Source organism: Delphinapterus leucas, chromosome 10 (assembly GCF_059928025.1).
Source record: "Delphinapterus leucas isolate spDelLeu-1000000601 "Yukka" chromosome 10, BTC_Dleu_Yukka2, whole genome shotgun sequence".
Classification (NCBI taxonomy): Eukaryota; Metazoa; Chordata; class Mammalia; order Artiodactyla; family Monodontidae; genus Delphinapterus; species Delphinapterus leucas.
Window position 1 is genome coordinate 102,329,905 of NC_143138.1, and position 24,689 is coordinate 102,354,593.

A 24,689-nucleotide genomic window follows, 5' to 3' on the forward strand; every position below is an offset into this window, starting at 1 on the left:
TCCTCTTTGTAGCGTCTTTCACGAAGCAAAAATGATAAACTCACTGAGGTCCAACTTACTGACTTTTCCTTTTGTAGGTCGTGCTTTCAGTGTCAAGCGTAAGACTCGCCAGTTCTACCTTGGTTTTCTCCTAAGTGGTTTTTGGGTTTCCATTTTTCAGGTGAGCCCATGATCCGTGCAGGGTTCATTCCTGTATGAGGTGTGAGGTTCAGGTCAGGGTTCACCTTGATTGCCTGTGGATGTCTGACCTTAGAAATCGCTCGCTCTCATGATTTCAAATGTGTTTCCACTGGTCAGGGCACCTGGGGATGTGGGGAACATAGACTCCCACCTCTCAATCTCTGGAACAGACCGTCCACCCCGAGGTTGTACCCTGGAGTTTCAGGAGGGCACTGCTCCTCTGGGATCACAGGCTTCAGACGACTGTAAATTCGTGTAGAAATGAGCCTAGAGCAGCAGGTGGCCAGTGGGATGGCGATTATCACTCAGCATCCTGGCGGGAGACAGCAGGTCCATTCAAGGGGAGTGAGGGGAGGCTCACAAAGGGGCGAATCACAGAGGTGTGGGCGGCGCTGCAGAGCTGACCCGGGGTAGTGCAGCACCGGGGCCTGGCAGCCCGCCGGCTGAGGGGGCCTGGGAGGGGCCGCGTCACCAGGACCCAGTGAGAGCAGAGGCTTTGGGGGGCTTCTCACGCTAGGGCTGTAAGTGGAGAAACACAGTTATTGACGCATCTGCAGCCGAGCAGTAGGGGAGCTGGGAATCGATACCCCGACCTCCCTCCCATCCCCTGCTGGTGCCTCCCAGTGACTGATCCAACTGTGTATGGGCTGGACGGTGTCCCTCAGATCCGTATGTTGAAGTCCTAACCCCCAGGACCTCAGTATTTGGAGATGAAGCCTTTAAAGAGGTGACTAAGTTAAAATGGAGTCATGTGGCTGGGCCCTGCTCCAGTCGGACTGGTGTCCTCATAAAAAGAGGAGACGAAGACCCTGAGAGCCCCGAGGGACAACCACGTGAGGACACAGGGAGAAGGCGACCGCCTGCACGCCGAGGAGGGAGGCCTGAGGAGGAGCCAGCCCTGCCCACACCTCACAGGTGGCTCTGAAATCATCACAAGCCAAGACACAACCCAGGGTGCCTCCGTTTCTAGGGATTTCTTCCTAATCAAAGAATTAAGAGATGAAAAGCCAGTTGCAGTACTTGGACGCCAGGCTCCAGGGGGCAGCAGACGAGCGACGGAGGCTGCAATGTCTGAATATTTTTGAGGCTGAACAGCAGCACACGTCCCTCCTCAGCTGGAAACACACACACACACACACACACACACACACACACACACACAGTACAGAGGACAATAAGTAAAATCTGTCTGTGCGTCCCGTTGCCTCATGGTAAAATCCGAACTCTTCTGCACAGACTGTGGTGCCTGCTCTGTACCCACCTTGCCAGTGTGTTCCTTCCCATCCCCCTGGATCCCTGGACTCCAGCCATGCTGAGTACCTGGAGTTCCCCCGACACAGCACTCTGCTCCCGCCTTTCCTCATTCTGTTCCCTTCTCCTGGGAACCCTTCCTGCCTCTCTACCTAGAAACGGTCTGCTTATCCTGTCCAGGCTCCAAAGAGAGGCTGCTTCCTCCAGGCAGACCTCTCTGACCTCCCGGGCTGGGCTGGGCTTTAACTTTTCTGCTTCTTATTTGGGTCCCTTACCCAGGTTTCAAGCTGTGGCTTCACTTGTCCCCCGAAGATGGGTGAGCTTCCTCCGATGACTTGGCTGTCCGCCTGTGTGCAGCCAGTTCTCTCTAAATGTCTGCCGTGATTTTTGTTTATAGTGCAAAGGACTATTAAAATACAAGTTACTATTATAATAACGGTGACAGTAATTATCATTGTTACGGAGTTGGCTTGGGGCTTTGTTGGGACTTTGTTTATGGGGCTCGTGTCTGCCTGAAGGGCCTCTTTCATGCCAGTTAGAAATGGATGCTGATTGCGGACAGTTGGTCTCTTGCCTGAGCACAGTTTTGTTTTGCTTTGTTTTGTTTTAATCCTTCGAAGGGAAGTTAGAGCCTGTCTGGCCCCATTACGGGGACGTGGTTCAGCCATCCGTAGTCATTGAAGCTGCTTGTTACGAAGCAGCAAACAGACCCGTTCCCGGGCATCGCTGGCACCACACGGCTGCTGCTGGACGCTGCCCCTCTCTTACGGCAAATGCAGTTCCTAGGGCTGAGTCCCGTGAGAGGGTGACAGAGGGTGGGGAAGACGGGGACGGGTGTGCATTTGCAATCGAGAGAGGACCCTGGCAGCCACGTCAGGGCACCGGCTGCCTGCAGGCTGTCGCAGGAGGCTGATGAAAGGACTCCTGGCATCCGTCGTGGGCGTGGAGATTTCTGCAGCTCCCCCCACTCCCAAAGGGGCATTTGGGGCTGGAGGGTGGGGAGTTTGTCCCTGCTGCCTGGCCCCGCGGGCTGCACTTTGCTGTCCTCTCTTCACCCCTGGGGCCCTGGGGCCGGACCTGCAGGCTGGGGTGGCCCCGGGTCACGCGGCTGCAGAGCCCGCGCTCCAGGGTCGATGGCCCGTCGGCGGGGTCCCCACCCCTGTGAGGAGCAGGTCTGAAAGTGACCGGCAGCTGAAAAATTACTGCCCGGAAGCACGTTGTTAGTTTTGTTTTTTCTCAGAAATATTTGCTGCTTCTGTGAAGTTGGTAAGTCCACAAGGATGTTGAAGCATCCAGGGCAGGGCCGGGCCAGCTGGCCTCAGGAACCCTCCAAGCTCGGTGTCCAAGATGCCGAGATTTAATATAAAGAAGGAGAAATGTAACAGAAGAGCTGAAGCACGTTTGCGCCGTCTTGGAGGGGAGAAGGGCAGCGCTGCGCTCTTCCTGTTTCTCTGTCCCTGGGATGCAGCTGCAGAGCCCGTATGCCCTGGGTGGTGTGGCCGAGGCCGGGCTGGATGGATGCAGCCCCGCCCGGAGCCCCTTGGCCACACAGAGGGGCCTAGCTGGGCCCCTGGGTGGGGCGGGCGTGCTGCGTTCTGACCAACCACCGATGGGGGAGGATCACACCGCCGTGGCAGCGTCTTCGGGCCGCACCTCCCCGCTGGGCTCAGCCGTGGCGCTTCCTCTAGCAGCTCTGCCTTGTCCTCGGGTCTCAGAGAACTGGCGGCTCATCCTCCAGACGCTCGCTCTGCGTGTGAGAATGCCTGAGACGTCTCAGCCAGGCTGATCAGCGGGTCCTCCCAGAGCTCCAGGAGCCTCCAACCCAAGCTATTGATGTTTTGATTTTTTTTTTTTTTTTTTTTTTTTTTTGCGGTACGCGGGCCTCTCACTGTTGTGGCCTCTCCCGTTGCGGAGCACAGGCTCCGGACGCGCAGGCTCAGCGGCCATGGCTCACGGGCCCGGCCGCTCCGTGGCACTTGGGATCCTCCCGGACCCGGGTACGAACCCGTGTCCCCTGCATCGGCAGGCGGACTCTCAACCACTGCCCCACCAGGGAAGCCCGAGTCTTTTTTTTGAACTGTGAAGTAGGCAAGTCTTTTAAACGCAGAAGAGCCCAATTTCCCAGATTTTCCCACCCCCTCATGACTTCTTCCCAGGTGTGGGGTATTTTAAGCGGTTGTAAACGCCCTTTTGGTCAGACTTTTCATTTCTAATGATGACCGTATTTATACAAATTTCTGTAACAATTCATGGTCTAAGAGAAGATCTCTTTCAGACTCAGGCTTCGGCATTTTTATAGCGTTTCCATCCGGAGCAGGCACAGTGCCGGGCTCAGTGGGCACACCCTCACGGTGCTGATGTTCCAGGGGTGGCAGATAATCCACAGATGAGTAGGATGTGATTTCAGGCCGAGCTAATAAGTGCAGCGAAGGAAAATGAGCAGGGGAAGCCGTCAGAGTTGCGGGCACTGAGAGGCCCTCTAGGGCAGTGTGGCCGGGGCGGATTTCTCGAGGAGGTGATGTTTGATCAAATCTGGAGTCAAGGAGGGAGCAGGACTCGTGGAAGTCTGGCAAAGGGAGCGGCAGGTGCAAAGGCCCTGAGTAAGGACTGTGCCCAGTGTATCCGAGGCCCTGCTCTGGGAACAGCTGACCACAGCGTTAGAAACAAGGAGAGGAATCCTGGGGGCTGGGGGGATGGGGCAGTGAGAAGCCAGAAGGTTCAGGGAGACGGAACACGCTGTAGAAGGATGAAGGGAAAGTGGATCGTCCATGCTCGGCCGAAGCCAAGAGTCCGGAAGGGGACACACAGGCACGCCTATGCATTTGAACTACATGTGAACTCTTGCAAGGGACAGGAAGGTCAATTTAAACAGATGTTAAAATAAAAAGTGGGGGGGAGGGGAGGGGATTCATGTATTAGTTCATGGGACTGAGAATTTCAGGGAAAGGTCTGGCATCAGGTAAGGCTAGTCCAGGCGTCAAGCACCTGGTGTCTGTGTGCATGTGTCTGTGCGTGTGTGTGTGTGTGTATCTCTCCATGTCTTGGCTCACTTCTGCCACACCAGTGGCTTCTCTCTCACATGCCCACTCTACTTATGAGCACCTACTGTGTGCCACATGCTGTGCTCGGTTCTAAGAGTGCAAAGATGTGATAAAGCGGAGCTGTGGGACTGGCTTCTACAGCTTGATTTCCATGAACACTTGGTGTGGAAGTTGGGCCAGGTCATGGCCTGCCCTGGGGCCTGAGGCCTCTCTGAGCCCCAGGTCTTCACTGCCATACCTGTCAGGGTCACTGCGTGTCTGAGAGCTCCTGGCCAGGGCTCTGGTGTAGAGTCAGTCCCCGTGAGAGGGAGTTTCCTTTCCTCCAGAATGAAGGGAGGGAGGGGCAAGAGAGGGAGTGTGAACTTGACCGTCTGATGTAATGGCTCCCATTTAAGAAAGCAACTCCTTCTTGAAGTCACATTTAAGGACAAAATTGTAAAATTCTTATGAAAGGACACTCATATTCTCAGAACTTCCTCATGAGCGGAAATTGCACAGTGGGGCGAACTTCCTCCCAGAAATAGTTTGCCTGGGGCCTCACTCTCCAGGCCTGAGATGGGCCCTGGGTGGCTGCCTGGTGCGTGGGGTCTGGCTGCCCGCGGCCCCCTTGAGGCTGCCCGCCTGTTGATGCAGCTGTGGAACATCCAGAGAGGCTGTGATGATTCCCCCTGTGCCGTTCGGGGCGAGGAGGAGAGGAATAAACCTTCTCCCATAGCGCTGAAAGGACTTGTGATCACCTGTTTTAAATCCTCGTGACTGTGTCAGACTCAGGTAGAGCAGTTTCCAAGCCAGAGTGAATTATGATGGCAAAGCCCACTGCCCAATATTTCCTCTGAAGGGCACTTCTAGTGGGGCCGGGTCCATCTGGGGGCACGTGCCCTGCAGCGGTTCTGCCCTGGGAAGGAACAAAGAGGAGTATGCCTGGAAAAGTGGGCCAGACAGTTAGCATCCAGGCCAGGGTTCCACTAGGCCCCTGAAGACACCTGCTTCTGGGAGAATGGACCTCCTGAGGCATCAGCGGTGCTGTCCAGCAGTTAGGACGTGGCTCTAATGCCATCCCTGCTGTCCTGGGATCTTAAGGGACTCCCTCTCCTCTCTGAGCCTCAGTTTACTCCTTTTACCTACAGTAACATTCTGGCCTTTATATGTGGGCATCTCCACCCATGGAATGGACAGTCTCCCTTTGGTAATGATCTCCCTGTCTGTGGAGGTAATCAAGCCATAACTTCAGCCGTGATCGTACGTTGTACATTCATAACCAGATATTTGCTGAGGTGCTACCGTGTGCCAGGCACGGCACAGGGGACTCTTGTCCTCTGGAGCTGAGATTCAAGGCAGAAGTTAGAAAATAAACAAGTACACAAACAAGAGCTTCGGAGAGGGGGTGTGACAGGGTGTGACAAGGGAAGGCAAGGGTCAGGAAGGCTTTTCCGAGTCAAGACCTGAAGGATGAGAGGGTGCCAGCCCTCAAACAGCGAGGGAGGAACCTTCTCAAAGATAGAGTCTCGTGCAAGGTCCAGGGTGGAGGGAGTGCTGGCTCAGCGTGGGTGTGGGTGTGGGGGGACTTGGGCATCCTAGATGTGGGCTGAGAGGGGTCTGCGAAGGGTGGGTGTTGGGGGAGAGGAAAGGAGAGGACCCAGGGGATGCTTCTGGCTTGCTCAGCAGGGGGTGGTGACACGGGTTACTGAGAAGCGGAGGGGGAAGCAGAGGGGCAAGCAGAGGGGCCCGGGGACTTGACAGGAAGGGAGGAGCCGGGAGTCTGGTCTGGCAGCAGGAGTCTGAGCCGCCTGAGAATGTCCTGGTGGCACTGCGGGGTGGCAGCTGGGGTCAGAGGGTGGAGATCAGGGAGGGCCCATCCCGTGGAGGGTGGTTGAAGCCCTGGCAGTGGGCGACCCAGGGGCCCAGCCCACCTCTTGGCTAATCCCCACATTTTGCAGCTAAAGGAAATGGCGTTTAGAGAAAGGGACTTGCCTGAGGTTACAAGGAGAGTCGGGGCAGAGGTGGCCTAGAGCCCAGGCCTCCCGACCACTGGCCCATAGCGCGTGGTGATGATCTTAACGAAAGCTGATCGGACATCTGCTATATCCCAGACTGTTGTGTGTAGTAACTCATTCAGTTTCCACAGCAGCTGGGAGTGAAGGCACATTTTACAGATGAGGAAACAGAGGCACAGAGAGGTTAAGTACCTCATCCAAGGTCACACAGCTGGTCAGTGGCAGAGCCAGGAATGACTGTGGCCAGCTCCTGGGGGCGACACGTCACATGCAGACAAACCGAGACCAGCCCGGGATCAGTATGGTGAGAGGGGGAGGCCAGGGAAGGCCTCACGGGGAAGGTGACACTTGAGCACAGACCTGTAGGAGGTAAGGGAGCCACGTGGACATGGGGAAGTACGTCGCAGGAGGTCAGCCCGTCACTGAGGCCTGGGACACACAGGCTGTCCCTCAGGGGCGGCCGCGGAGGGTGTGGAGAGGAGGGATGCGTCCTGACGTGGGCTGAGTGGGATCGTCCGGCTGCGTGTGGAGAGCAGGCTCTGGGGTGAGGGCAGAGGAGGGGACCACGACCGTTAGAGAAAGGGGGAGGCGGTGGTCGGCTCCGGTGAGCACAGTGAGGGTGGGGAAGGAGCGGATCCTGGGCGATTCTGAAGGTGGAGCCACCAGTTATCGGCTGACGGATGCGACGAGGGCGTGAGAGCAGGGGGGGCCGGGCTGACCCTGCTGTCGGGCCTGAGCTCCTGGGGAGGCGGTCGGGCCCAGCTGAGACGGGGACGTTGTAGGAAGGGGATCCCTTCCAGGGCCCGAGAGTGGGGTCTTGTCTAACAGGCGGAAATGAATTGTCCCAGGAGACACACGTGCTGACAAAGCAAGCGACTTTATGGGGAAGGGGCACCCGGGCGGAGAGCAGCAGGGTGAGGGAACCCCGGAGGACTGCCCCGCCACGTGGCTCACAGTCTCGGGTTCATTCTCAGCTTAGCTTCCGGCTTGTCTCCAGCCAATCATTCTGACTCAGGGTCCTTCCTGGTGGCGTGCGCATGGCTAAGCCAAGATGGATTCCAGCGCGAAGGACTCTGGGAGGTTGGCAGGACATATTATGGGCTGGCGTCTCCTCCCTCCTTCTGGCCCCTCCCGAATTCTCCCTGTTAGTTTTCGGTGACAGCACCGTGATGCTTATCGGACCTGCTGTTGTGAGACAGCTCAGGCAAGTGGGCCTGGCCAAGGTGGGCGGTTTCAGTCAGTGGTTCCCTAACAGGAAGGCCGTGGTGGGTTCACTTCATCCAGCTGAGGTTGAGGCGTCCATCAGGCCTCTGAGCAGATGTACCGAGAGGGCTGGTGGGTACTCGGGTCTCAGCCCCGGGAAGAGCTTGAGGCTGACCGTGTCGGCGTGGTTTTCAGCCCATGTGCATTCTCGTGGTAGGCTGAGACCCTCTTGTTGAAACAGGACACAGAACTTTCTGGGAGTTGGGCAGGGCCGAGGCCTCCAGGATGAGAGCCCCGGGCCACGCTGACCACACAGGGCTCTGGGATGGTCCTCGGAAGCCCCAGGAGGCAGAGGACTTGCAAGCCCACCCTTCCAGGCTCTGTCCTCCCACAGGAGCAGGTGGGCCCTCCATCCAGCTGGGTGAGGCTGCTCTGGGTCTGGTCCCCAGGGCACTGAGGCCACACCTGCCCCGTGCGGGGTCCAGGCCGGGAGGAAGGGCTGCCTCTGTCCGGCTGGGTCCCCGGGGGCGGGCAAGGGTCAGCGGCTCAGCTGTGCCAGTGGGAGGGGGCGCAGGGGCACAAAGGCCAGGGGTCTGCCCATCTCCTCACACACCTAACGTGGCTGCAGTACATGAAAAATTCCCAGCAAGGTGCCCGTCGAGGAGACTATTGGATTTTGTTTCAATAGTGACTGATCTGGAGCTGAAATGTCCGGGGAATCCTCTAGTCATTGGAAGTTCTCCAGATTTTGTCAACACTATGTAATTCCTTCCAGACTTCTTGGGGAAAGGAAAAGACTCAAACTGCCAGGGAGTTGGGTTACTACTGGCCTTTCAAGGAAATCATTTGGGTTTTTTTTATTTTTTCTTCCTCTTGAAAATAACGAGGCACGTGAGGGTTTCTCCCAGGCGGTCTTTGCCTGCAGAGCGGTGGAAAAATCATACAGTCTTTGGGGTCAGAGGGAACCACCTGAATGATGGGCATTTATCACTCCCGGTTCACAGATGAGGAAACTGAGGCCTGGGACGCTGAGGGACCTCCCCAGGGACACACCGTCCTGCCTGATGCAGGGCCCTGAGCTACCACATGCCTGCGGTGTGACCTCGGGGAGGTCACTTTGCTCATCTGTACAAAGGGGACACTGGCAGTCCCCCCCTCCCCGCAGAGTTATCGTGTGAGGAAAGAACAAGGTAATTGGTACAGAGACCTCAGAACAAGGACCTCAGTGCACGCGGCACTTCGCCCGCTGGTCGTTGTGATTTCTGCGGTTCTCAGCCCCTCCCAGTCTACTTGGCGCCCACTGCTAGGGGCTAAGGTCCTCTTGCGGGAACACCAGTTCATCCTGTCACCCCTCTGCTCCAGGATGTTCTCTCTCAGCGCTAAGCCCCACACCTGGCACTGCTGTCCTCACCTCATTCCTCCATTCAGCAACCGTTTATGGAAGACAGACCCACTGTGTGTGTCCCTGCTCCAGCACCTCCTGGCTGTGGTTGCATCTGCCCCCGGCCCCCACCCACCTGGGCAGGCCGGAGGCTGAGACCTCACCGTCCTCGGAGGTCTCGGCGGGGGAAGGAGGGAAGAAGAAAGTGTCAAACATTTTTTTTTTTTTCAAAATGTGATTTGGACACATGAGCAAATGGGGACGAGTGGCAGCTCTCCTGCTGCAGGCATCTGGGGGGCCTGCGCACCCTCCCCCGGTTCTGGAGGAGTGAAGACACATTTGGGGCTGTCGTCCAGGAGGTGGCTGCCCTCAGGTCTCCTCCCAGAAGCCTCTCTCATTGCCCCCTCTGACCCTTCGGCCTGGACACTTGCTCCCCGCTATGACCCGTTGGGGACCCTCGCGCACACTCAGCCCCGAGCAGGCGGGCCCTGCTGAGCTTTGCTGACATCCGTCCCAGGACCAGCAGCGAGCCGGGCTTTGCAGATACTTCCTGTGAAATGACAGGTATCGACAGAAGCACATGTGACGACGTGGAGCTATTTTACCTACAAAACACACAGTCCACTCGCAACTGGCTGGCACTGACCGGCCGGGAGGAGTTTTCTGGACTTGCTTTAACAGGGAGGAATAGTCACATCTTAGCATCCTGGCTTCTCCTGGTGGTCTAAGGGACCTTGGAGACGGCCCAGTCCCCCATTTAATTCTGCATGCCCTTTCCACCAACCCAGATTCTTGCATGCCTCCAGGGCCAGGGAGCTCTATTTTTTTAGGTACACCCATCCGTCTTGAGACACCTGTAGTTACTGAACAGTTTTTGTGATGGAGAGCCACAATCTCTACCCCCCTTGTGGGCTGTGGGGCGTGGCTTCCCTGACTCTACCTGCTCCCCTGCCCTGGGGCAGCCGTGTCAAGTCCGCGGGCAGGCCCGCCGGCCACTCCTCCCCGGCTAGGGGTCCTCAGCAGACAAACTGGTCTCCTTCACAAACGGAGCCCCCAGAATTCCAGGTCTCACTCTCAAGGACCCATCCCCATGCTATCCCTGGAGCTTGATGGCATGACTGCTGGGAAGAGTTTCCAGGAGATAAGCGAGGCCTGGTGTGTGAGGCTGAAATCAGCGCCACTGAAGATACAACGCTTGCTCAGGATCTGATGGAGCCTGTTGGGATACGTAATTGTCATTCTGAGCGCCTCCCCCCTCTGTGAAAATCATCAGTCCGAAAGAGTTCAGAATTCTCACCAAGGGGACAGTAGACGGGTTTAAAGAGGGCAGTGGCTTTGGTTGGACCATTTCTAAGGTTCCAGTTCACTGCCTTCAACATGATCCAGGACTACCAATTGTTTTGCCACAAATATCTTTTACGACTGAACATTTACAGAAGGAAATCTCTTGGGCTTCTCCCCACCGGAGCGGACAGCCGGCTGACCGTGTAATTCCACGCGCTGGTCCTGGGGTACCCAGCTTCCGGCCTCATCGGTCAGGACAGCCTGGCCATGGTATTGGAAGTGTCCTTTTCTGCTGGCGGTATCCTAACTCAGAGCGTTCACGCACTCTTGTTGGGAGTTGGAAGCTCTTTGGTGAAGATTTTAACAAGGGTAGTGGAGAGAACTGTCTGGACTCGTTAAACCTCAGTGTCCGTCATGATGAGAGAGGAGGAAAAAGCATTCTCTCGTTAATCTGCTTCTTTGTTCTTCTTCCTGCTGGGCCCTACCTGCTGCCCTGCCATACTCCCCGCCCATGCCCAGGGCCTCTCTGGGTCCTTCACACACTGTGTCCCCTTAGCCCAGCTCAGCCTTCCCACTGAAGCAACACGTTATTCACTGAGCACTGTTCCCTGAACATGTGTTAATCCCATGTCAGCTGTGCACAGATGCCTTGCTCGGCTTCAGGAATTCAGCGGGGAGCGGGGGGATTTACCCAGGGACTCATCCAGGGCCTGAGTAAGCCCTGGGCATTATCTAGGCCTAGGGGAGGGGAGGACCCCCCAGTGTGCAAAGGCCCTGAGATGGTCAGTGGGAGGCACTGTAAAAAGCCCATGTGAGTTCAGGATGGGGACAGTGGCCATTCTGTCCATTGACTTAGGACCAAGCCCTGCCCCTTCCCACCCAACTGCCTTCCTGGGCTGATATAGTCAGAGGGCTTGAGTCTGAATCCTGGTCTGTCACTGCTGATAGCTGTGTGACCCGGGCCAGTGGCCTCCCCTCATTGAAGGCTTGGTTCTCCCATCTGTGAAATTGGGGGGAGGCTGTGCAAATCATAGGACCAGCTCGCAGGACTTGGGGGAAGTCTAGGTGGATGTGTGTAATGCACCTGAAACGCTGCCGTGGTTAGTACTAAGTGAATGTGTCCTGCTGTTTTCTTTTGTTATGATTATTATTACTCCTTTGGTTCGAAGCTGATGACTCGTGGAGGCTAGTGGGTAAGGTCACAGGCTTTGCCATTAAACTTGGGAGTCAAGTAGTGCCAGTTCCTCCGTCTGCCTGCTGTGTGACCTTGGGCAAGTCACTTCACCTCTCTGAGCTGCATTTTGTTATCCACAAAATGGGGAAGCTAATTCTAAGAGAGCCTTCTGATATGTGCTTGCATGTATTGGCATAAGGACAGGCTGCGTGCATGAATTTACTCGCCCTGGTTGTGCTGAGAGAGGGGAAATGGAGCCGGGATGGACGGGGAGAGAGCAGGCACGGGGATACTGTGAACTTGCTCTGTGCACGTGCCTCTTCTGTTAGATGTGCTCCAAGGAGCACGTATTCCTTTTGCAATTAAAACAAAGTAGCCCCCAAAGTGGAAGAGTTAAATGAAATAGAGGTCCTACCTTCTTTCCAGGGTGCAGTGGGGATTAAATGAGTTAATACCTGTAAACTGATTAGAATAGGGTCTGGTATGTGGTAAGTGCTGAGTAAATGTTAGTTGTTAATAGTAATAGTAAATTATTATTATTACCATCACCGTTACTTTTCAAGCGGCTCTGCAAAATCATTAGCCTCTGTCATGTCACCCTGAGAGAGGTGAGGTCCTCTTTAACCCTGGGGGCGTGGGGTACCCAGGGATGCTGAGAGTCACCTGTTCCAGGCAGGAAGGTAAGAAGCCCCACGTGGTTCTGGGCAGGGCAGCAGCCCCTGTGAAGGGCCCCCGCGCTATTTTCTAGTGCTGCCAGCTTTGGGGGCCCCTCTGTACTAGGGTGGGAAGGGCAGGCGTGTTCCTTTAGTCTGGTGACTGAGACGCCCTTGAGAGTCTGATAAAGCCTGAAGGTAGAGAGGAGATGTCTGGGTGGAAACTCAGTCAGGTCCAAGCACTGGATCTGCAACTGTGACTTCCAGACCTCCTCCAGCCCTGGCAGGTTGGAAGGCGGGGGACGGGGCCCCCAAGGCCAAGAGTGGGGGGCGGCTCTTGTGGCTCACCAGGTGGATGGCTAGGGAGCTCCTCGTGGGCTTCTCCCCTTTCTGCAGCCTGGGACCCCGAGCACTGGCCCAGGAAGAAGCAGGAGGATTTGGTTTTATTTTAAGATGCAGGAGACCTTGAAAAGAGGCGTGTAAGCATTTCGCAGAATGGGTCTCTGTAGATGTCGTTTGCATGACAAGTGTCTAAATCATCAGAAATAGGGAAGAAACTGCAGATGAGGCTGAGCAGAGATACCCTGGAAACGGAGGCCTTTCAGTACTTATTTCAAGTTGATGACAGCGCCCTTGGGCTTGGGATTGGGGGAGAGGAAGTGGGAAACAGGTCCGTTGGGAGTTGGGGCTGATTCATACCTTGTGAGGCCTGAATCATAGAACTTATATAGTTTGGTGTGGCGCTTTTTAAGAAAAAGACCCGGGCTTCCCTGGTGGCGCAGCGGTGGCGCCGATGCAGGGGACGCGGGTTCGTGCCCCGGTCCAGGAAGATCCCACATGCTGCGGAGCAGCTGGGCCCGTGAGCCGTGGCCGCTGAGCCTGCGCGTCCAGAGCCTGTGCTTCCGCAACGGGAGAGGCCACAGCGGTGAGAGGCCTGCGTACCGCAAAAAAAAAAAAAAGAAAAAGAAAAAGAAAAAGACCCCAGAATTACGTGTCAGATATGAGAAGGGACCAAACAAGTGAGGGCCCTGCAGTTTCAGCCTCCACAGCTTCCTGGGAAACCTGCCTCTGGTGGTGAGTCAAACCCAGGGTTTTAGTAAGACAACCTTTGTCTGCGTGTCCACTCTGCCCCTATAAGCTGTGTGACCTTGACCTGGCCACCTCTCCTGTGTGGACCCCCCGAGGGTGCATACTAAGGCCCTGTACTCACATATGAGAAAGACAGTGACGACAGTGTGGACTTCCTCCCCGAGGAGAGATGAGAGACACGAGGCTGTTTAGAGGCTGTCTAAAGACTCCAAATCGGCCGCTGTACCATATTTAAACGCTGTTTTGACTCACGCTCCCATTAAGCTACTTAACAGTTGCCGAATGCGTCTCGTATTTTTATTGTTTTGCATCTCATGCGAAGATACCAGCAATGTTGTAAACCGTCCCGTGGGACTGGAGCGGCCCTCCTCTCTGTCGGCTGCAGTCCCCCCACCATGAACCCCGCTGCCCTGGCCTGGACTGTGTGCGTGCCGTGCCCATATGCGTGTGGGTGATGTGTGTGTGTGGGGAGGTGGCTATGGACACTCGTGGGGTTTCTCTTTTGGAGCCTCTTGCCTCCTTAGTTTGTGCTGAACGCACCCACACGCACCCACGCGCACGCGCGCGCACACACACACACACACACACACACACACACAAAAAAGCCTCAGTGCCCAAGCTGGTGCCTTTCTGTGATGGCTTTGGTCCTAGCTCTGGGGTGGCCCACCCCCATCCAGCTCAAGTCAGCTTCAGGTCCAGCTTGACCTAGGGGCTCAAATTATGACCTCAGGAGTTACCTTAGCCCTGTTCTCCATGTTGGCCTCACTCTCCGGGCAGTGAGCTGCATGTAGTGGCCCTGGCAGCCCCCGCAGAGGGCAGAGAGCTTCTCATCCACGATAGTTCTGTTGTAAGTCCTGGCATGGGTTTGCTGGGCCCAGGTCACATGTTCACCCTCAAACAGATGACTGAAACGAAGGCGATGAAATCTGTTGACTGGCCAGAACTAGGTTATATGCTCACCTTTTGATTCTGGTATTATAGAGGGTTAACTTCCCCTAAGCCACGTGGACTAGGAAAGGCTGGGTAGGTAGCTGAGGGTCTTCAAAATAAAAAAGAGGTACTATTGGCATAAGATGAGGAGAGATAGGGCAGGCAGGAAAGGTAGTCACAGATGTCCCCTACCCCACCCAGGGCGGTGCAGCATCCTGGGTCTGAGGGGATAAGTTCACCCCACACCAAGTGGAGAACCCAACTCAGAACCCCTAAGAACCACGCATACATCAGGGGTCATGGAGCCTGGAGTTGGGAGCCAAATGGAGACACCGCCTGAGGCAAGCAGAGTGGAAACAAGCACAGGCTTTGCTGCTGGGGCTGCTGCCTTGGAGGCTGAGGCACAGGTGCCCAGGGGCTGTGTCAGTATGGAGCCCAGGTACTGACAGGAAAGAGCAGGCAGGCTGAGGGCCTCTGGGGGGATTCTCCGGGGAACTTGTTAGAAATGCAGCATCTCAGGCCCTACTCCCGACCTCCTGTATCACAGTCTGAATTTTAATCAGATCTTCAGGTGATCCATGTGCACCGCTGCTCTAAAGACTCATCTCTTGTCTCTTAGCCCTCACATTCAAGGGTGGTGGCGCTTAGGTTTTCCGGGGTGCAGTGTGGCCCTGTGTATGAAGGAGCCTTAACCATATTCATGCTCTCTGATGGAGCCAGTGTTTCTACTTCTGGGACGTTACTGAACAACATCACCAGAGTCAGGGACAAAGAATGCTATGCACAAAGGCTGTAAGAAACTACTGTGAACAATTCTGTGTCAATAAGTGAGACCGCCTAGAAGAGACGGATAAATTCCTAGAAACATGCAACCTACCAACGTGGAATGAAGAAGAAATAGAAAGCTTGAACAGACCAATAATAAATATGGAGATGGAAAGAGCTGAATTACCAGGACCACAATAAAAGAAAAACCAACAAAGAAAAACCCAGGACCAGATGTCTTCACAGGGGAAATCTACCAAACATTTAAATAAGAATTAATACCAATCCTTAAACTCTTCCAAAAACTGGAAGAAGGAACACTTCTGAACTAATTTCATGAGCCAGCGTTATTCTGACACCAAAGCTGGACAAAAAATTAGAAATAGAGCTACCATATGATCCAGCAACCCCATTTGTGAGTATGTACACAAAGGAATTGAAGTCAGGATCTCAAGGAGGTATCTGCCCCCCTCTTCACTGCATCATTGTTCACAATAGCCAAGACACGGAAGCAACCTAAATGTGCACTGACTGATGAATGGATAAAGAAGACATGATATATACATGCAACGGACTATTATTCCGCCTTAAAAAAGGGGAATCCCGTCATGTCACAACATGGATAAACCTGGAGGATGTGATGCTCAGTGAAATGTCAGAAGGACAAATTCTACATAACGCCACTTATATGAGGAATCTAAAATAGTCAAACTCGTAGAAGAGAGTAGCGCAGTGTCTGCCAGCGGCTGGGGAGAGGGAAATGGACAGGTGATGGTCAAAGGGTACAAAGTTTCAGTCATGCAACATGAGTAAGCTCTAGAGATTTGCATGGCATAGTCCGCAGAGATAATAATGCCTTATTAAATGCTTGGAACTTGGTTAAGAGGATAGGTCTTCTGTTAAGTGTTCTTATCACAAAAAAAAAACAGTAAACAAAGGGGGTGGAGGAAACTTCTGGAGGTGATGGATGTGTTTATGGCATTGATTGTGGTGATGGTTTCACAGACATATACTTATCTCCAAAGTCATCTAAATACATACAGCTTTTTCTGTGTCAATTATACCTCAATACAGTAATTTAAAAAAAATAAATAAAAAAGGGTGGATGGAGAGGAACCTGATTTGCTCTAGGGAGCTGAAGGCCTCGTGGACAAGGCCCCTGGGATGTTGATAATCCACATTAAGTGAGCAGAGCTGGCATAAATAGAATGATATAAACTGCATCATGTTGACTATATAAAAATAATAATAAAAAAACAAAGCCTGGAGATAAACATGCAAAAATATTACAGTATCTCCAGGTGGTGGATTACAGATTTTTTTTTTTTTTTGATGTATGGATTGTATTTGTTTCTTTTTTCTGGAATTTTTGAATTTTATTTTATTTATTTTTTTATACAGCAGGTTCTTATTAGTTATCCATTTTATACATATTAGTGTGTACATGTCAATCCCAATCTCCTAATTCATCCCACCACTGCCCCCGCACCACTTTTCCCCCTTAGTGTCCATACGTTTGTTCTCTACACCTGTGTCTCTATTTCTGCCCTGCAAAGCGGTTCATCTGTACCATTTTTCTAGGTTCCACATATACGCGTTAATATACGATATTTGTTTTTCTCTTTCTGACTTACTTCACTCTGTATGACAGTCTCTAGATCCATCCACGTCTCTACAAATGACCCAATTTCGTTCCTTTTTATGGCTGAGTAATATTCCATTGTATATATGTACCACATCTTCTTTATCCATTCGTCTGTCGATGGGCATTTAGGTTGCTCCTGGCTATTGTAAACAGTGCTGCAGTGAACATTGGGGTGCATGTGTCTTTTTGAATTATGGTTTTCTCTGGGTATATGCCCAGCAGTGGGATTTCTGGGTCATATGGTAATTCTATTTTTAGATTTTTTTTTTTTTTTTTGCAGTATGCGGGCCTCTCACTGTTGTGGCCTCTCCCGTTGCGGAGCATAGGCTCTGGACGCACAGGCTCAGTGGCCATGGCTCACGGGCCCAGCCGCTCCACGGCATGTGGGATCTTCTCAGACCGGGACACAAACCCGTGTCCCCTGCATTGGCAGGCGGACTCTCAACCAATGCGCCACCAGGGGAGCCCTAACATTTTTTTTTTTCTCTTTTTCTTGATGAGTCTGGCTAAAGGTTTATCAATTTTGTTTATCTTCTCAAAGAACCAGCTTTTAGTTTTATTGATCTTTGCTATTGTTTTCTTTGTTTCTATTTCATTTATTTCTGCTCTGATCTTTATGATTTCTTTCCTTCTGCTTACTCTGGGGTTTTTCTTTGTTCTTCCTTCTCTAGTTCCTTTAGGTGTAAGGGTAGATTGTTTATTTGAGATTTTTCTTGTTTCTTGAGGTAGGCTTGTATTGCTATAAACTCCCCTCTTAGAACTGCTTTTGCTGCATCCCGTAGGTTTTGGATTGTCGTGGTTTCATTGTAATTTGTTTCTAGGTATATTTTGATTTCCTCTTTGATTTCTTCAGTGATCTCTTGGTTATTTAGTAACGTATTGTTTAATCTCCGTGTGTTTGTGTGTTTTACGTTTCTTTCCCCCCTGTAGTTGATTTCTAATCTTATAGCGTTGTGGTCGGAAAAGATGCTTGATATGATTTCAATTTTCTTAAATTTACCGAGGCTTGATTTGTGACCCAAGATGTGATCTATCCTGGAGAATGTTCCATGTGCACTTGAGAAGAAAGTGTAATCTGCTGTTTTTAGATGGAATGTCCTATAAATATCAATTAAATTTGTCTGGTCTGTTGTGTCATTTAAAGCTTGTGTTTCCTTATTAATTTTCTGTTTGTATGATCTCTCCATTGGTGTGTTCAAGTCCCCCACTATTATTGTGTTACTGTCGATTTCCTCTTTTATAGCTGTTAGCAGTTGCCCTATGTATTGAGGTGCTCCTATGTTGGGTGCATATATATTTATAATTGTTATGTCTTCTTCTTGGATTGATCCCTTGATTATTATGTAGTGTCCTTCCTTGTCTCTTGTAACATTCTTTATTTTAAAGTCTATTTTATCTGATATGAGTATTGGTACTCCAGCTTTGTTTTGATTTCTATTTGCATGGAATATCTTTTTCCATCCCCTCACTTTCAGTCTGTATGTGTCCCTAGGTCTGAAGTGGGTCTCTTGTAGACAGCATATATATGGGTCTTGTTTTTGTATCCATTCAGCGAGCCTGTGTCTTTTGGTTGGAGCATTTAATCCATTCACATTTAAGGTAATTATCGATATGTATGTTCCTGTTACCATTTTCTTAATTGTTATGGGTTTGTTTTTGTAGGTCCTTTTCTTCTCTTGTGTTTCCCACTTAGAGAAGTTCCTTTAGCATTTGTTGTAGAGGTGGTTTGGTGGTGCTGAATTCTCTCAGCTTTTGCTTGTTTGTAAAGCTTTTAATTTCTCCATCGAATCTGAATGAGATCCTTGTGGGGTAGAGTAATCTTGGTTGTAGGTTCTTCCCTTTCATCACTTTAAATATATCGTGCCACTCCCTCTGGCTTGTAGAGTTTCTGCTGAGAAATCAGCTGTTAACCTTATGGGAGTTCCCTTGTATGTTATTTGTCATTTTTCCCGCGTTGCCTTCAGTAATTTTTCTTTGTCTTTAATTTTTGTCAGTTTGATTACTATGTGTCTCGGTGTGTTTCAGTACCTCCAGGTGGTGGATTACAGATGATTTTTACTTGTTTATCTTAAACGTTTCTGTATTTCTTCCACACAAGAAAAACAATAGAGGTGATTTCAGAATCTGAATTTGTATCAGTCACAGTGATTAGTTGTAGACGACAGAATCCACTCTTTCTGATTTGAGCAGGAGAGGACTTAATCCTGGGTGTTAGGACTGAGATTCCAGGACTACCAGGGGACCAAGGTTGGATGCCCCATAGCCAGGGACAACACAGCCTGGACAGTCGCCTACCCCCACCTGACCCTGTTGCCATGGAAACCCCACTGTCTGTAATGCTCAGGCCCAAACCCCTCTGTTCCTCGCCAGCCAGGAGCCCCATCCCTCCACCACCCTGTGTTGTTTGCTTCCACCTTTTAAATCTTACATAGACATCTGTCCAGAGGAACTCAGGTCACCTGCCGAACTCTAGATGCAAGGGTGTCTGAGAAATGTAGAGTTCAGTTTTCCAGAGGCTAACTTATGCAAGCCATGGAAGGAGGGGTTGGCACACATGTTGAATGAGTCAGTCTGCAGGGTCCGCCACAGAAGTGAAACAAGAGGACGAAATGATCACTTGTACCCTTGACATTGTGAAGTCCACATGGCGGCTCAGTTATCCATGGTGTTATCATAAGGACGGCAGGGGGCTCTCTCTTAGGCCAGGGAGCACTGGCTGCAGAGCCCCTCACCCCAGCCTCTCACTTCCAACCGCCAGCACCTCTGTGCCTGGGGTCTTCTCTTGAGGCTGGAGACCCCTTGGCCTCCTGTGTGGCAGGCTGGAGTGTGGAGACTTACTGTCCCCTAGGAGCAGACGCAGCTAGGACTGCAGCAGCTTGCCCCTTGGGTGGGAACTCTGCACTGGCCCCCAGGGCTCCCTGGTGGACCAATTCTTGTTGCCTGCAGTGGGGGCTCCCACAGTGGGGGGCAGCTTGATAACAGCCGTAACTAAGCAACTTCTCTTTGTCTTCTCACTTCCCTTGCCTTCACCTCCCAAGTAGACTCCTTGTGGCAGAATCCTTATCTCCAGGTGTGTCTAGAGCATCCCAAACTAAGGCATCTCTGACCTGAGCATCACACATGTAAAGCCTCATCCTGGCCCTGGATGATCCACTGGGGACAGTCCCCTGAGGTTGGGTTAAGAGGTATGAGACTGCTTCTGTGACCTCACCTCCATTCCTGCCAGTTTAGGAAGTCATCCTGATCCTGGTTCCCATTCGTGGGCAGGAAACCAGAGGGCTCTGGGAGGCTCCCGCTGCCTGCTGCCCAGTCCCCGCTAGTGCCACGTCTGTGCGCACACAGGCCTCATCTGCCCAGCCCCCCTGCGTTGTTCGTTGCTCTTTCTGTCCTAGGACTGACAGCGATATGCCCTGGAGTTCCAAGGGTCCTCTGAATGTGCTGTCCTTGGTGTAAATGTGACTGCTGTGTGTGGCTTTTAGTGTGTGAGGTTTGGGCCAACTCCATCATGGGTTCACACAGCAGCCTTTGCCATGGAGCCTGCTGGGTGCCAGGCCCTTGCTGGGCTCCGGGCGTGGGATGCATCGTCTCCTGTGGAAGCCACCCTTCCCTCTGCATGAGACAGGGGGCTTCAGGCAGCTTTACTGACCTGCTCCGCTGATCGGGCATCAGCCTACCTCACCCGTCCGTGCCGGCTTTTGCCAGGGCTTCCTGAGAACGGCTTTGGAGACTCTCCAGCTGACAGAGGGCTGGCTTGACCTTGTCTCGGCCCCTAGGGGAGAGGGCACAAGGTCTGTTCCTGTCTTCATCACCTGCCAGTGTGGAGGCAGTGTGGCCCTGATGGTGGGCGCTGATGCCCGCCTGGAGGGAGTCCGGGGTCCTTCTGGACAGGGGTTTACACTCAGGCAGCTGGGAACTACCTCCTGTCTCATTGCCGCTGGTGAGAGCAAGGGGCGGGCTGGGTGCTGCCAGGGGAGCCCAGGCTCATCCGCCTGTGACAGTGGGCCTGGGTGTTTGAGTGGCAAACTGGGGGCTCTGTCCCCCTGTGTGCGGCTCCCACTGCTCTTATCTCTCCGGAAATTCCAAGGGTTTTGGAAGCTTTGAGCAGGAAACTGTGGATGAAGACCAGTTGCATGTGAGAAATATATTTTTGTAACAGGGGCTTGGGCAGGCGCGTGACCCATAGCGCTCGGCCGTTACTGAGCAACCAAAACCGTTACTGCGCAACCAAAACCGTTACTGCGAGAGCCTGAGAGCGGGAAGGTTACCGCGAGAGCCTGAGAGCGGGAAGGTTACCGCGAGAGCCTGAGAGCGGGAAGGTTACCGCGAGAGCCTGAGAGCGGGAAGGTTACCGCGAGAGCCTTAGCTCCGCCGTTAGAAGCCACACTCCACCACCGGCGGTCCTGGCGGTGGAGAGCGCAGTGAGGGTCGGATCACGGCCTTCTCCCCGGGGCTCTCCAGGCCCTCCCGCCTCGGGCCGGCGGGGGAGCTGGGCGTCCCGGGGGACAGGCTGCGTCCCCCCGGGCCCTCGCTACGGCTGCCCACTGGCCGGGCCCAGGCCTTGAGGTGGCGGTGAACCTCTCCCCATCCCCGCCTGCGGGACCCAGCGGTGGCAGCAGTCTGCATGGGTTGCGGTCCGTGGGACCTGGCACACGCTCCCCCCGCCTCCCGTTTGCGTGGCCTGAGGAGCCTGAGGGCCGGCTGGGTCCTGGGCTCCCGGCACCCTCGGCGATGACAGCTGGGCAGGGTCTGGAGACCTGGCCCTGAGGGCGCCGCCAGCTGAGATCTGCCTCTTCAGCCGGGCCTGGGCACTGGCGGGAGGACCCAGACGGATGCTCCCAGGCACGGTACCCAGCCCCCGCAGGGACCCCCTCCTCTTGGCCAGGCCTGGACCTCGGAGGGCGAAAGTCGAGCCTGGGGACCTTGCCCTTTCTTGTCAGAACATTTGTTTTGGTGGAGGGTTACAGGAACGTCGTTCCCTGCCCAGGTCCCGACCTCAAGAACAAAGGATCTGACACCGAGAAGTTCTCAACAATTAGCCACGCCCCTCGCTCACCTTTGGAGTTTTTAAGGCATGAGCCATCTGTCTCCTTGCACAGCCCTGCAATAAACCTTTCTCTGCTCCACACGCCGACATTTTCCTATTGTTTGGATTCACTGTGGGTCGGGCACATGGACTTGCATTTGGTAACACTTTGGTCATCTGAAAGACCAAATATGTAAATACACGTTTCTTATAAATGACAGTATCCCTGGGTAACCAGTCCCTGATCAGGAGTCACACACCTGCAAACCCGTGTCCCCTTCCGTCACCAGCCCTGTCACCTCTGCCCAGACTTTGAACACGGCAGAATGGGGTTTGCTGACCACTGAGGTTGCGTCGGGAGCTCAGCCTGGCAGGAAGAGGGTGGAGTTCGCATATCTGGGTTCAAAATGTACCTGGGCACTGGCCGGTCATGTGACTCTGGCACTTAGCCTCTGGGACCCTCAGTCCCTCATGTGCTCAGCGGGGACCGTGCTGGACCTGCCAGGTTGCTGTGGAAATCACAGATTACATGCATCAGGGCCCAGCCCAGGGCTTGGCACACAGTGAGGACTGAATAAGGAGCGTGTCTCATCGTCGTCATCATTGGTGGCACCCGAGGCTTGACGGGATGTGGCCTGTGGCTGTGACACAGACACCTGAGCGTGACGATGAGACACGCTCCATGGCCTGTGGCGTTGTGTGGCTACAGCGAGAGCCGTGGACATGGCATTATGGGCAGCCACCAGCTGCTGGCATCCCGGAGACACGGTCCTGCACCGGCCTGTCAGTCAGCTTGAAAGGCAACCGGGATGACATCTTCTCCGACGCAGCAGACAGGGGGAAGGGGCACAGGGTAGTCTCCTGAGGTCAGCCAGCCTGGCTCAGTGGGAGAAGCCACCCCCTGGCTTCTGTGCTGAGGGGGCCATGCAGCCAGTCTTCAAGATGACTGGAAAGGCAACTTGCTGAAAGGAAAGTCATCTGACTTTGGGTTACGCGTGTTTTTATTTCTCAGGCTCTCTGGCAATGAAATCCAGTTTGGGATGTTCAGGGATTAGAGTCCCAAATGTGCTTACTCGCAGCCCTTAGCTTGTTCAGGCCCAGGAAGCCCGCCAGCCTCTTTTGCCCTGAGCTGTTTAATCCCAAAGTCCCTTTCCCTCGGCTTATAGAGCAGAAGTCGTCGCTGTTGATGGATTCCGCGTGTTTCTCGGTCTATGTGAAAGTTCAGGTGCGCGTGATACGATCTTCTTGTCTGGTTTCTTGACATTGAGCCTTGTCTCCTTTGTAAAGCAGTGTAATTGATTTCTGGGCACTTGAAAATAGAGCTGGGAGTGGGGAGACACGCTGCAAATACCAAGCAGGGGCAGCAGCAAGGCCAGCGCAGCGCCCACGCGCATTCGTTCATTCACTGGTCTGGGTGCTGCCTTGCAGAGCCTGGACACAGAGTTCTGGAACTGTTGCTCCCCAACTCCTGTAAAAACAATTACCTTCGAAGTGATGGCCATGAGGGGGGTGGGAGAGGAGCCCTAAAGCTCCTAGAGGTGGCCCTGGGGCTGGGTAGGGGGCAGCTTGCTGAGGCTGGAGAAGGGATCCTGGGCAGCGGGGCTCAGGGGCCCCACGTCTAACATCCTCGCGTGGGTCCCCGGCAGCGGAGGGTCTGCATTCTAAGCGTGTGTTCTCTCTCGTTGCAGGTCGGAAGGAGAAAGCTCCCGCAGCGTCAGGTATGTGTGTCATCAGCCTCCGTCTGTGCCTCTGTCCTGGGAGTGGGTGGCGTTGGTGAAACCATGTGCTTCGCTTTCTCTCTGACGGGGTCTGGCCAGATCAGAGCTCTGCCCGCCACCTGGGCACCTTGGCCGTGCTGTGCTGGCTTGGGGTCCTGGAGCTAGAGCGCCAGTTTGCTGCGTCGGCTTTCCTGGTCCTTGAGTGACCTTCACGGAGTTCACCCCACCGGGTGGTGGTTCCTTCCCATCGGGGCTGATGGTGACCGGGTTTGCCTGGGCTGTGACCCACGTAGGACCAGAATCGTCTCAGCTCAGACAGCCCCTGAGGCCAGGCTGGGCAGGTGGGGCAAGTCTTTGGGGAGTTTGGTGGAGGCACGGGCTCTCAGCCTGGACTGCAGTGTCTCTCCAGGGTGCGTGGAGCAGACTGATGGTACTTTCTCGGGGCCTGCGGTGGAGACCCCTCTGCCTCCCCACCCCTACCAGCTGGGGGCTCTGAGTGGACCACGTGGAGGGTGTTAGTGCCTCAGCCCAGGGGCTGGTGCAGCAGGTCTCAAGGCTTGAGCTGGAGCCAAGAAAGCCATGGGAGATGGGAGACAATGGGTGGTAGAGAGAGTGGGGGCAGGAAGGAGAGACAAGGAGGCAGTTAAAGAGCCACAGGGGCCCCGAGGCCCACTGGCTGCAGACCGGATGGTAGGTACCTTCCCGTGACACCCTGGGGAGAGGAGATGCTCATCCAGGTCTGGCGCTGGGAGTGTCAGGCAGGGTGGGGTCTTCTGGGCAGCCTGCGGAGCCAGAGGCAGAGGTGAAGGTGGCTGCATCGCGGGGAGGAGTCAATACCCGACGCACTCGGCTGTGGCTTAGCCCAGGAGACACGGGCGGGGCCAGTAGGGGGCCTGGGGCTGGTGGCCCCAAGTCATGCAGGGTCCCAGCCGGAAGCAGAGGCACACACACTCAAGGGGACCGAACAGTGTGTCACAAGGATGAGGGCCTGAAGGGGCTGGGGGAGACGCTCTGAGGGACAGAGGGTGTCCAGGAGATGCAGGAGGAGGCCCGGCCGGGCATTCAGGGACATCCCAGTGATGCAGCTGGGAGAGAAGAGTGTGCTCTCAGCTGCCGGCGGGGAAGAGGCCCAGGGCTGCTGTCCGTGACCAGAGCCAGGTGCAGGAGAGCGTGGGCCTCACGTTACATCCTGGGGCAAGGGCAGGAGACACAGGCAGCCACAGAATGTTCTCTCAGGAGGCGGGGGGCAGGGCAGGCAGGGACAGGGTGGCCGCGAGCCTCCCCTGAGTCCCTGTGCTGTTGTTGGGCTGTGAACTGTACCCGTGTATGACCTCTTATTAAAAATCAAGAGCCGTCCG

General features: G+C 54.0%; 1 protein-coding gene across 6 annotated transcripts in view; it reads left to right on the forward strand.

Annotated features, from left to right (window-relative positions):
- Positions 1 to 24,689, forward strand: part of IQSEC1 (IQ motif and Sec7 domain ArfGEF 1) — a 330,441-nt gene that overhangs the window by 71,112 nt on the left and 234,640 nt on the right. For all 6 annotated transcript variants that reach the window (XR_016394773.1, XM_022562625.2, XM_089919796.1 and 3 more), the window contains exon 2: positions 23,302 to 23,331. Coding sequence is in view for 5 of the 6 variants with exons in the window: in XM_022562625.2 (XP_022418333.2) it covers positions 23,302 to 23,331 (30 nt within the window). In the remaining variant the exon portion in view is untranslated. The remainder of the gene's footprint in view (positions 1 to 23,301; positions 23,332 to 24,689) is intronic.